The 13,292-nt window shown below is 39.7% G+C and overlaps 1 protein-coding gene across 2 annotated transcripts in view; it reads left to right on the forward strand.

The window, feature by feature from the left end:
- LOC131973573 (complement C3-like) overlaps positions 1 to 12,517 on the forward strand; it is a 30,023-nt gene extending 17,506 nt beyond the window's left edge. For both annotated transcript variants that reach the window (XM_059335605.1, XM_059335613.1), the window contains exons 31-43: positions 4,482 to 4,559; positions 4,669 to 4,824; positions 4,939 to 5,001; positions 5,165 to 5,246; positions 5,388 to 5,436; positions 5,553 to 5,643; positions 5,767 to 5,856; positions 5,937 to 6,039; positions 9,188 to 9,277; positions 11,432 to 11,524; positions 11,668 to 11,751; positions 12,031 to 12,169; positions 12,352 to 12,517. In XM_059335605.1, the coding sequence (XP_059191588.1) occupies positions 4,482 to 4,559; positions 4,669 to 4,824; positions 4,939 to 5,001; positions 5,165 to 5,246; positions 5,388 to 5,436; positions 5,553 to 5,643; positions 5,767 to 5,856; positions 5,937 to 6,039; positions 9,188 to 9,277; positions 11,432 to 11,524; positions 11,668 to 11,751; positions 12,031 to 12,169; positions 12,352 to 12,493 (1,260 nt within the window). In that variant the 3' untranslated portion in view covers positions 12,494 to 12,517. The remainder of the gene's footprint in view (positions 1 to 4,481; positions 4,560 to 4,668; positions 4,825 to 4,938; positions 5,002 to 5,164; positions 5,247 to 5,387; positions 5,437 to 5,552; positions 5,644 to 5,766; positions 5,857 to 5,936; positions 6,040 to 9,187; positions 9,278 to 11,431; positions 11,525 to 11,667; positions 11,752 to 12,030; positions 12,170 to 12,351) is intronic.
- Positions 12,518 to 13,292: the final 775 nt, after the last annotated feature.

The raw sequence follows: 13,292 nt of genomic DNA on the forward strand, positions 1-13,292 counted from the left end.
CCTGGAAGGCTGCAGGACCAGTCTTCTTCTTGTCAGGTCACTCAGATTGTGAGGACGGCCAGCTCTAGGCAGATTTAAACAAGTGACATACTGCTTCCATTTCTTAAAGATGGTTTAACTGAACTCTTTGTGATGTCCAATGAGTTTAAAATTTTTTTTGTAGTCATCTCCTGACTTCTACTGTTCAATGATCTTTTCTCTGAGTTACTAGGAGTGTTCTTTTGTATTCATGGTACTATTGTAGCAGGAATAGTGATGAACCAGAGACTGGACCTCCCAGACACATGTTTTTTTATACTATAATCACTTGACACACATCAACTGTACTCAGCTGATCTCCATTACACTAACTGAGACTCTGCTGCATCAACTAGCTGGAACTTTGTTGAATTAGTTCAGTTACTTTAAAGGGTATGAATACTTATGCACTCATTTATTTTACCTTATAGATTTTTAATTAATTGACATTATTTTGTAAAAATCTGTTTTCACTTTGATATTAAATAGGGTTTTTTTGCAAATTCTTTTTAAAAAGGCCAAATTATATCGACCATGATTTAATGTGTAAAAGCAACAAAAGGGTGAAAATTCCAAGGGGTATGAATACTTTTGCAAGGCACTGTATAACACTACCACAGTTTTTTTTTTTTTTTTATTTAACCTTTATTTAACCAGGGAATATCCCATTGAGATTAAGAACCTCTTTTTCAAGGGAGCCCTGGCCAAGAGGCAGCAAACACAGAATACAGTTACATATTTACATAACATACAGACCTTAAACACATCATGAGAAACAAGTGCATGTTATGGAATTGGCCTCAATAACTCTTAGTTTGGATTTAAAAGTGCTCAAAGTAAAAAATTCAGTTAATTTCCATTCTTTCTGTAGCATATTCCATGCATAAGGTGCAGAGTAAACAAATGCCCTTTTACCCAACTCCGTACGAGCAGAAGGGACAGAAAGCAACAATTGATCTTGTGAATGAAGAGAATAAGATCCTGCATTTCTCACAGTAATTAAGCTGCAAATGTACGAAGGCAGCAGTCCCAATATTGCCTTATAGATGAAAGTATACCAATGACTAGCCCTTCGAGTGGCCAGAGCAGGCCATCCTACCCGAGAGTATAATTCACAATGGTGAGTGGACATCTTACAGTTAGTAATGAACCTCAAAGAAGCATGATAAACAGTATCAATCATTCTAAGACATTTAGCAGCAGCATTCATGTACAAAAGATCTCCGTAATCCAACACAGATAAAAATGTTGCAGTGACAAGACGTTTTTTTACATTAAAAGAAAAACACAACTTATTTCGAAAATAACAACCCAATTTTAACCTCAGCTTCTTCACAAGATGTTCTATGTGTGGCTTGAGGGTGAGTGAATCATCAATTAAGACTTCTAAGTATTTATACATATGAACCAACTCTATTTCGCTGCCCTCAAGAGTGGACACTGGGGGAACCATTTGAGGCAATTTTTTACTGTTAGAAAATATCATAAGCTTTGTTTTATTGGCATTGAGAACCAGTTTCAAGTGAATTAATGAGTTTTGTACAGCTACAAAAGCTTTCTGCAAAGATTCAATAGCCTGAACAAGAGTTGATCCAAATTTTTGCCAAAATTGAGAGATTGGATATTGGTCTATAATTTGTCAGGATTGCAGGGTCACCCCCTTTTAATAATGGGAGGATAAAAGCAGATTTCCACAAAGAAGGTATGTCATTTTTTTCGACTGTGAGGTTAAACAGGATTGTAAGAGGCTCTGCCACAAAGTCCGCTGCCAATTTTAGAAAATAAGAATCTATCAAATCTGGGCCAGAAGGTTTTCTCTTATCTAAAGTTTTGAGGGCTTTATGAACTTCTTGCACAGAAAAAGTAACAACATTAAAAGGCTCTCCAGTGTAAGTTGGCTGACTTGTGCAGGGTTTCACAGCGACAGTTCTAAGAGAGTCAAACAAAGAGCCAGATTTTATAAAATGCTTATTAAAACAATTTAAAATCTCAATTTTGTTATAAGTAGGAGTAGAGCCGTTTAAAATAAAGGTAGAAGCACCAGAGTGCTTTTACTCACTGAAAGTGACTTTATGACTTTCCAAAATTTCTGTGGATTGTTTAGGTTTTCAGTTGTCACAGACAAATAATATTCTGATTTGGCTTTTTTAATGAAGGAAGAGCATTTGTTCCGTAATTGTCTGAAAATAGACCAATCTATGGGAGAGTCCGTTTTTCTTGCCTTGGCCCAAGCTTGGTTACGTTCATGAATAGCATCTGCCAGCTCTGGAGAGAACCATGGGTTTTCTCGTCCCTTAACCCTGTACTTCCTTAAAGGGGCATGTTTATTTACAATTTTCATAAAAATATCCCTAAAAAATGTCCAAGCCGTCTCTACATCTGGTATCAGCCCTATCTTCTTCCAATCAACACAGGACAAGTCGTGATGATAAGCTTGCTCATTAAAATGTTTAATATTCCTCTTATAAATTATACGAGGTTTGGATTTGGGGACCTTGATGTTTCTAATAGCGGCAACAACACAGTGATCACTTAAATCATTACAGAAAACACCCAGGGAGGAAAATTTATGAGGAACATTTGTTACAATCAAGTCGATCAAAGTGGACTTCTCAGGATTTTTGAGGTTTGGTCGAGTGGGTAAATTTACCAACTGGTAAAGATTAAAAGAATCACAAAAAGATTTAAAATCATTTGAAACTGTATTAAGCCAGTCCCAGTTTAAATCACCAGCCAAAAGAAGCTCACTGTAATTCAGTTTGGACAAAAGATACTTTAAGGATTGTAACGCTTCACTGGGGGCTGATGGAGGCCTATAACACCCAACAACAGTAATACAAAGACACTTAGATATTTCCACATTCAGTGCCAAAAATTCCAGTTGTTTAGAGATGGATTCAGACAGAACTACTGAGACATCGAATCTTGATTTAACATAAATTGCAATACCGCCACCTTTTTTAAGCCTATCAGTACGATAAACATTGTAGCCAGATATATTAATGTGATCATTTTCAATAGATTTAGTCAACCAAGTTTCAGAAAGTATAACAATATCTGCATCTGTTGATTCAATCCAAATTCTGACCATATCCATTTTGGGTAACAAGCTGCGCACATTAAGTTGAACAAATGGTGGGAAAAAAAAGGTGTCTGAATACACTGTAGATCAGGACCAGGGTTTGGTTGTACATTACCAGACAAGAGTAACAGTAACACAATCAACAATCTCTGCTTGGTAACATTACTGGTGAAGTATGACTTTTGATATGTAGAGACAAGGCAAGATCTACTTTGAAAGGTGAGATAATTGTCTCTGAACAAGGCGGATATGTTCATGTCTTTTGCCAGATGTTGGGGTGGTTGTACAGGCTGTACAGCAGCACTGGCATAAGTGCAGCTGTGACCAGTGGTCACCAGCAGGCTAGTCACTTTGTTAGAAGCACACACGCAGAAGCGACCATTTGCCTCGAAATCCCATACAGTCAGCAAACACAATAAAGTCAGAAGAAGTGCCATTATCCTCAACTCTCAACACTTAGAGTCACAGAATAAAGTGAGCTGCACAGTATATCCACAGCAAACAGCAAGCAGCACAGGCCTGAGTGTAGTAGTAGTATATCCAACAGCAAGCAGCACAGGCCTGAGTGTAGTAGTAGTATATCCACAGCAGATCTAGGCTAAAGACAAGCCACACTGCAGCAGATTGTTTGGCTTCAGACTAGCCTCAGCAAGATGAGAGGGCTCAGACCATGTGGAGCAGCTCACAAAAAATAACAGGGTAGATGGCCCAAGCAAAAAGTGAAACACACAGTATATCAAGAGCAGCCAGCACCGATATCAGTGTAGTAGAATATCCACAGCAAACAACACAGGCCACAGTGTAGAAGTACATGTATCCACAGGAAAGGCCACAGTATAGCAGTATTGCCACAGTGAACAGCAAGGGACACAGGCCTCAGTGTAGCAGTGTGGTAACAGCAAGTAGTACAAACTTCAGAATATCTGCATAGCCATCTTGATGTAAATCCTGATTCATATTGTTGCTGGAGATCTAGACTAAAGACGAGTCACACTGCAGCAAGTACCTGGGCTTCAGATTAGCTTCAGCAAGATGAGAGGCCTCAGTCCATGTGGATCAGTTCATTAAAAATAACAGGGTAGATGGCCCATAGAGGCAAAAACTTATAAGCTGATACTTAGAAACAGTTTCTGAAATAAGTGCACTATTAAGTGCATTAAAAGTGCACTAAAAATCCTAAAAAAAAAGAGTTAAACTAGACAGACATGGAGACAGACAAAAGGACCTGCTGCCATCTTGGATTTGGAGGTAGTTTGCCACAGAGGAGGAGCATGACAGATACAGTCAGGACTTGTCATTATTTTCGCAAAGGTTTTTCTATAAATCCAATCCCTGTGAATCTCAATAAATGTCAATCATTGACTTCCTTCTGTTAATAAAGGCATTTGAAGATGCCAGACCTGTTGTCAGATGGTTCAACAAACAGCAGCAAGTGGGCGGAGGCTATGGATCAACTCAGGTAACACACACCTGTCTCTCCATCCTGATACCTACATCTTATGTTAGCTTGCAGTTTACTTTTGCTTCTAAATCTTCTTATCTCCCCCTCTCTCTCTTTTTCTCTCCAGGCTACCATAATGGTGTACCAGGCTATAGCAGAGTACTGGTCCAGTGCTAAAGAACCACCGTATGATCTGAATGTGGACATCTTGTTGCCGGGCAGGGCAAATGCTGATAGGTACCACTTCAACTCTCACAACCACTATGCCACCAGGACATCTAAAGTGAGACTCATTATGGCTCATTAATATTCATATTAACATTCCTGATGTTTTCTATATGTTTCTTCTGCTGAAACTAGTGTGTGTTTGTCTTTTTGAATATTTAAATTCTCACAGATCAACGATATAAACCAGGATGTGAAGGTGACTGCCACAGGCTCAGGAGAAGCAACAGTCAAAGTAAATACAATATATTTTCATGTTTTATATTCTGACTTTTATCATCTGTTGATTACTGTTCAGTGCTTTTGAATCTCAGATGAGACCAAAGACATTTTTTACCTTAACCAACATTCTTAAGGTTTTCACCACTTATTAAGATGCCCTTTTGTCTATGTGACAGATGGTGTCGCTGTATTACGCTCTGCCTAAACAAAAGGAGAGTGATTGTCAGAAGTTCAACGTGTCAGTGCAGCTCCTTCCAGGTGAATTGGTGCCATCTGTCTTTTCCTGTTCAAGGTCTTTGTTTTTTGCCATTTTATTAGCTTGTTTCTGCCAAGATTGTTACTTCATGAGAAACTAATAAATCAAATACATTCGATACTCAACACGTTTTCCTCCTGCAGACAAAAAAGATTGGGATGAGGAAGTATACAAGCTGAAAATAGAGGTTTTGTGAGTACAATCAGTAAGTCCTACTGAAAAGTGTTACCGTAAATCTTAAAAATCTCTTTGATAATTTGCTGTTTTCTTTCTCTTCACCTCCTTGTTTCTGTCCATTCTGTGTCCAGGTATAAGGACAGGGATCGCGATGCAACCATGTCAATCTTGGATATTGGCTTGCTGACTGGCTTCACTCCAAACACAAAAGACCTGGACTTAGTAAGAACTTAGAGACAATACGTATGCTTATACCACATACAGTTTAGTCAGTGTGTATGGTGAGGAGAAATGAGATGTGTTATATGGTGGATGGAGTTGTCTAAATATATGATTTGTGTGTAGTTGTCTAAGGGACATGCCCGCACTATTTCAAGATATGAGATGAACAAAGTCCTGTCAGAAAGAGGCTCACTCATCATCTACCTGGACAAGGTAAGACTTTCTGCCCTCTTTTTCTTTTTCTCTCTGCCTTTTTCCTTGTTTATTTATCTCTACCTCACAATTGTTCACAGGTTTCACACACACGACCAGAGGAGATCTCCTTTAGGATCAATCAGAAGCTTAAAGTGGGCGTCTTACAACCAGCTGCTGTGTCTGTCTACGAATACTATGACCGTGAGTCTCTTAGACCCTGTTTACACTGTGTAGCACCGGTATCACACCACTGGACCAGTTCTAGGCTCTAAGGAGTGGGGAGCAAAATGATTACACAAGAGACCGTAGCTTTAAATGTAGAGGCCGGCAATTCACTGACAATATGTAAACATATAAAACACAGTACAAAAACAAAACAAAAAATTACCCTGCAGGTTCCAATATTGAGGTAAGTAGAAAAAGTATTTCACTCTCTTCTATTTTCTTTAACCAAGCTAGGTTAAGAACTATTTTTGATCAGTCTATTTTTGTTAAATTTGACCGGTCTTCCAGTAAGTTTCAAACAGGTAAGTTAAACCTATTTTAGATCTCCTATTTTTTTTATCATGAGTTAACTCTATTTCTTCCAGTTTCAGTTTCTTCAGTCTCAAAATCAAATGAAAATGGACCGCAATTAATTCAGATCACATTCAAAATCATGAACATAGAATTCAAAATAAAAGCATGACACTTTCAGTCAGTTCAAATTCAAATGTGGTTCAATTATGTTCAGATCAAGGAAAAGTCTCAGTCCGAGTTCAATTCAATAAAGAAAATATGAGTTCCCAGTTCCGAGAAAAATATAAGTTCCCAGTTCAGTTAAATCCCGACACTCCTACCACTCCGGCAGCGAGCAAGATTTCCTCACTGAAACGGTGAGAGATGAGATGAAAGTCCGGGTCTGGCTCGCCATCTTGTCCGTGGAAACGTGGATGTGCACGCCTGCAGATCACTCGTTCTTCCAACCATCCAAAAAAACCTGACCTGTGTAACAGGTCATAAACAAAATAAACTCTTCAAGTTACACAATAATTGTTTTTAATTTCTCTGGAGTTATAACGCTACTGCTGCGCTACTTTCTGAAAATGAACGATAATAACAATAATAATAATAATAATAATACATTTTATTTCTAATGCACTTTTTATCAGCAGATCTCAAAGTGCTTAACAAGTAAAATAATTTTAAAAACAACTCAATAGAGGTAGGTTAAAAAGTCGGTTTCAAGTTTATCTTTTGTAGGCCTTTCTGAATAAAAATGTTTTCAGGCCTGTCTTGAAAGAGTCTAGGCTCTGAGTGGCCCTCAGCTGGGTGGGGAGGCTGTTCCACAGGCGTGGTGCGGCCGAGCAGAAGGCTCGGTCTCCCATGATGGAGAGTCTGGTACTGGGGACTTGGAGGAGCAGGGTGTTTGTCGATCTGAGGGTGCGGGTGGTAGACTGTAGGGGATGAGTTCTTTGAGGTAAGTAGGTGCATGGCCATGGATGCATTTATGGGTGAGAAGCAGAATTTTGTAGTTGATCCGGGATGAGACAGGGAGCCAGTGAAGTGATTGAAGGATGGGGGTGATGTGCTCGTGTTTACGGGCTCTCATCAGGACCCTAGCAGCGCTGTTTTGGATATATTGAAGCTTCTGGATGGTTTTGCCAGGTATCCCGATGAAGAGCCCGTTACAGTAGTCCAGTCTTGACGAAATGAAAGCGTGGACCAGTTGTTCTGCTGCTGGGAGGGGTAGAGTGGGACGGAGTCTTGAAATGTTGCGGAGATGATAGAATGAGATTTTGCAGACATGTTTTATGTGGTCGTTGAAGGTCAGGTGGGGGTCAAACCGAACTCCTAGGTTAGTTGCTGTGGTGGAGAGAGGAATGATCTGTCCGTCGAAGGTAAGTTGGGATATGGGTGAGGAGTGAACCTGATGAGGGGTGCTGATGAGGAGTGCTTCCGTTTTATTGCTGTTCAGTTGGAGGTAGTTATTGTTCATCCATGCCTTGATTTCCTCAAGGCAGGAGGTAAGGGATGACAGGGCTGTGGCAGGGTTTGGGGCGGTTTTGATGTAAAGTTGTGTGTCATCAGCATAACAGTGGAAGGAGAGTCCGTGATTGCTGATGACTTGACCGAGGGGAAGCATGTAGATGGTGAAGAGGATGGGGGCGAGAACTGACCCCTGGGGAACGCCACAGGTGACACGAAGTGGCCGGGACTCAGATCCTCCGAGCGAGACATGTTCGGTCCTATCTGAAAGATAGGACTTAAACCACTGCAGTGAGTGGTCTGTCAGCTTGATGGTTTTGTGGAGACGATCGAGGAGGATGGTGTGGTCAACGGTGTCGAACGACACAGCTACGTTGTTAGCATTAGCTCTCCGCTAACAGTAAAAAACAATGTAACAAAGTAAACACAACTCACCAAAACCGGTGTAGCTTAGTTCTTATCTTATCCCCGTCAATTCACGATCAGGTAGGTATCATTCACAGGTTCTAAAATCAACTTTTATAAACATTTTTTCAATTGTTGTTTCTATTAATTTATCGCTGTTCGCTCGCTCCGATCTCTCCTCTGCTCTCTCCTACAGGTCTCTGCTCCTGCAGCGTCACTGAGGTGCTGCGACTAGGCCCTTAAAGGGGCAGCGACATGAATTTACATAGGCACACTTTTAATCTTTTAACATCAAATTATCGTTGTATTACATTTTTAATTAACTCAGATGAATTAGCATTAAATGAATCCTTTTAAAACATATTTATTCAGGTTTTTAATGTTATTTATTCTTATTTATTTATTACACCTGTGTGTATCATGCATCTCTAAGGGTGTCCAGCTGACCACTTGTGTTCAATGTGGAACTGGCACATTAATTACATCAGATAACAACAATAACTCGAGTCACTCGTGCTATGTTGCTAGCAATACCCTTGTAAACAGCCCCTTTACAGTATGAGTCATCAAGTTGTTTTGGTCTGAATCTTCTGCTCAAATTGGGATTAGACATCTGGTTTCACTTGCACCCCAACCATGTACATCAGTGCTTCACTCCATTTTTAACAACATTGGCGCTCTGTCATCAAAACAACCACCACACAGCCTGCATTATTCTTGGTCCTTATCAAGGACGCATCAGCATTTACACTACAAAATATATGTGGTCAAATGCGTTCTAGATCACCTCGCCAAATGGTTTGAGTGATCTGATCATGATGCTTCTTGGACCTTGTTTACAATCATTAGAAACACGATTCCTCCATATACTTGTCTGCCAGTAGACAGCACTGTGAATAAGCAGGCATTATCACATCTTTAAATGACTTTATGTATATTTTCAATTAAATTTTTTTAAATATTTATTTTGTTGCAGAGACCCATTGTGTGAAATTCTACCATCCAGAGAGGAAAGGTGGACAGCTGCTGCGACTCTGTAAAGGAACTGAATGCACATGTGCTGAAGGTAAAAATGATTACTTAAAGCCTGTCCACTGGAAACACTAGATTTATTATTATTACTTTTATTTATTTGATTATTATTATTTATATATTTATTTCATTCTCTGTTTAGCTCTTGGTACAGCTTGCCGCCTCACTGTAAATTGATGAGATTTAAGATGCTGTTTCCTCAGTACTTGTTTTTACTGTTTTGTTTTTAATTATTATTAAATGTTGTGGAGGGGGGGGGGGGGGGGGGGGGGGGGGGGGGGGGGGGGGGGGGGGTTCCATAGTTTGAAGCACTTTGTGTTACATTTTATTTATATGAAAAGTGCTATACAAATGTGGCGAGCGGCGCTCTAGGTGTAAGTCAATCAGTCGTGAGTACAAAGAAACCAGACAACGCCACCCTGGGAGTTTCACCCAGGGAATTGAAATAGAATAAAATATATAAGTTAAGGCACTCAGGTTCGTTAACCTATAAGCAACAGACAGTGTTCCAGGTACAAAAATATTATTTTTATTTCACAAGTTTAAGATTCAAAATCACTTCTAAAAATACGTAATACTGGCATAAGGGGAAATAGGGGCCAACTCAGAGCTGAGGCTTACCAGGGGGGAATGGGCCGCACGGACAGCCAGGGAGCCCTGGAAGAGTCACCCAACTCACACGTGATGCAACGCACACACAAACACGCACACACTCTCACGTCAGTGCATCAATCAAAACCGGGGGGGTGAACAGCACAGCACACAAGAAGGGGGGTCCCCGCCACCGACGTCACCCGTCCCACCACCTTCGGCCTTCAGCTGCTGAGACAAGAACCGAAAATTAGGGGAAGAACTCTCAAAACAAAAACAATATTTGAATTACTAAAGGAAATTCAAATAAACTACAAAATCGCAAAGGAACTTAATTGACAAAACACAATATTGGGTACACAATATACTCAAAAATCAAAATAACCTAAACTACACAAAATAACTTAACTGTCAGAAAAGAAATACAGTAATAAGCTAATCAACCAAAAATAGCTTCAATGAAAATAAATCAATCAATCAATTAGAAGAAATGATACATCAACCATACACAAAAAGAGGGATAAGGTAATTAAATCAAATATCACTGAGGTAGTTAACAACAGACAAAACTGAAATGAGTATAGTCGTTTAAGTGGTAAATTAAGTGGTCAGACACAATATAAGAGAAGTAACAAGGTAATTAAACAAACAAATAAGCAAACTAATCAAACACAACAGTACTGAAAAATAGGGGAACAAAGATTAATCAAACACACAACAAAAAGGAAAATAACCCCTTGCGCCACACAATATTAAGACTGCCCACTTTAAAAAGGTAGGAGTTAGTATTTTTTATAAGTCCACAATGCAGCAACTGGTGGCAAGTAGAAGTTGGGCAAAGCGTGGACAGCAGAAGGAGGCAAAACAAATGGCAAGCAGTAGAGGCAAAGCCGGTGGAAGCAAAACTGGTAGAAGCAAAGCAGCAGTGTTTTCTGCAAGGGCTAATGTTAGTAGCCACCGCTCCCCATAGAGTTACACCGAGGCCCTGCAATAAATACACACACTTTACTGACTGATCAAACCTCATGATAGAAAGAGAAAGCGATGCGAGCGTCCACCTACCGATCAGGCCGAATCAGTGCGTGCGCCGCACAGGAGGAGATCAGCGAGAGAGAGAGAGAGACCGAGCGAGCAAGCGAGCCAGTGCGACCGGAGCCACCGGGACGACTGTTGCAGCCGGAAAGTGCCGTTGCGGGACCAGCACCGGTGCAAGCCTATGACACAACAGTCTTTGTAAAAACAGCGAGAAACACGTTTAGACAGACACAATGTGGCGACCGCCACCATACCTGCAGCCGGTAGGAACGGGACGACCGGAAGTGAGACGGCCAGGAAGTGGGCGTGTCTCGGTCCTCAGAGTCAGAGGCCGTAACTCTGCCTGCCATCTACCTTTAAAGCAGACTCCTGGCAATGATTGGCTGCTGAGAGCCAGGTAGTTAAAGGAGAAGGCCACTGCAGCAGGCATCATCCTGCTACACAAATAAAGTTTGATTGATTGATTGATTGATTGATTGATTGATTGATTGATTGATTGATTGATTGATTGATTGATTGATTGATTGATGTGAATTTATTTGTGCCTATTGTGTACCTCCAGAAAACTGCAGTATGCAGAAGAAGGACAGGATTTCTAACGATCACCGCACAGCTAAATTCTGTGAGAGTACACAAACAAGCAAAATAGATTTCGGTAAGTGTGAACGGACTGTATTATAAAGTGCTTTTGTTTTTGTCTTTTTAAATGTATGTGTGTTTTTGTGTTAGTAAGCAAGTGACAGAATCAGTAAGCACAGGAGCAAGTGAGGTAAAAATCTGTAACTTGTCTGTCCACAGCGTACAAAGTGAGACTGGAACAGTTTAAAGACGAAGGGTCCACTGACATTTACACAGTGCGGATACTGGAAGTCATCAAAGAAGGTTTGTTATCTATGTTGAAACTGTTTTAAGTCTACTACTCACTGATGTTTCTATATGTGCCTTAAAGATGAAGGTGACAATTTGTTTGCCTTCATGTCCACATTGAATCCCAGTGGTGTTTCCAGTCCAACTCTCTCAGCAAGAAATTGAATAAACCTGTTTTCCAATATGTCCAATTAGTACGTTTAGCATGAATCCACTGGGATTTGTTTTGTACTGCACCTTTAGCTATGATGTAAATAATTGCCTTTTCTATGTTTTCCTATATTTAACCTACAGGAACCTATGATGTGGGTCCTCTAAATAAACTGCGCACTATCCTCAGTTATCCGCACTGCAGGGACTCTTTAGATCTGAAGACGGGTAAAACCTACCTTATCATGGGCACATCCAATGATATTCATAGAGATGACCAATCGTAAGTTTATTCTTCATGTGAATATGTGTGCATTTAACCATTTCTACTGTTTCTCTGCTGGCTTTATATGACTAAATCAAGTCTATTTAAAGAGTCATTAAATGTACAGTTTCACTATTTTTTTAAATTTAGATAGTTGGTCACATGATGAGCTAACAAATCTTTCACTTTAACATCCTCAGGTATCAGTATGTGCTCGGTGAGAGAACCTGGATCGAGTACTGGCCCACTAATGCTGAGTGTCAAACTGAGGAACACAGAAATGTCTGCTTGGGCATGGAGGAGATGGTCCTGCTGTACCAAATATTTGAATGTGCGCAGTAGTGAAGCTCAAAGAAATAAAATGTTGCACTATGTTGATTAAAATGTAATGCTCTCCATGTCAATCTCTGTGTTTTGTGTACAGATTAACTTTTAGGTAATGTCGACAATTATACAATAGTGATAACTGTTTTGTTGATTAATGTGGAGTAAATTTTGAAACGTTCAACTAGAAGTGAAGTTAAACTCGATAAGGTTAAGGTTGATAGTTGCAACTTGTGTGAATATAAGTCAATGCAAGAAGTTCACTATTTTAACAAATACATGGCCAATATCATGAATTAACATATTTAGAGTGAGAACTGAGTTATAGATATCTTTAATTAGATTTGCCACAAGTCAAAAATACATAGTGGATATGTTGGCTTGAAACTAGGGAAAGTCAGTTGTTGATATCTGAAATTGTTATTACTGCTAATGACTAAATGTATGTCTCTTGCATCCATCATAGGTCATTATGTTAACAACTTCTTGTTCAATGGTCACTGGTGATTTAAAAATCCATTTCAATAGGTGAATTACCTCAAATTACAACTAATTTGTAGCACCTGTGCGTAAGCCAGCTGAACAAAACAGGTTAGAATAGACTAAAAAAGTTAGAAAAATTATTAAAAATACTGAACTGAGATTTGGGTTGATTTTATTTTTGTTCTTAGACGACACAGTTGTCATAACGTAATTAAATATTTTGTTTTCACCAATTCACGTTACTGAAATTCATAGGAAGTTGCAGCAGTTCAGTTAGCAAGTAGGACCAATCCACGATGCCGAAAGAGAGTGGCCACGTTTAGCTAGAAGTAGT

Source organism: Centropristis striata, chromosome 1 (genome assembly GCF_030273125.1).
Source record: "Centropristis striata isolate RG_2023a ecotype Rhode Island chromosome 1, C.striata_1.0, whole genome shotgun sequence".
NCBI lineage: Eukaryota > Metazoa > Chordata > Actinopteri > Perciformes > Serranidae > Centropristis > Centropristis striata.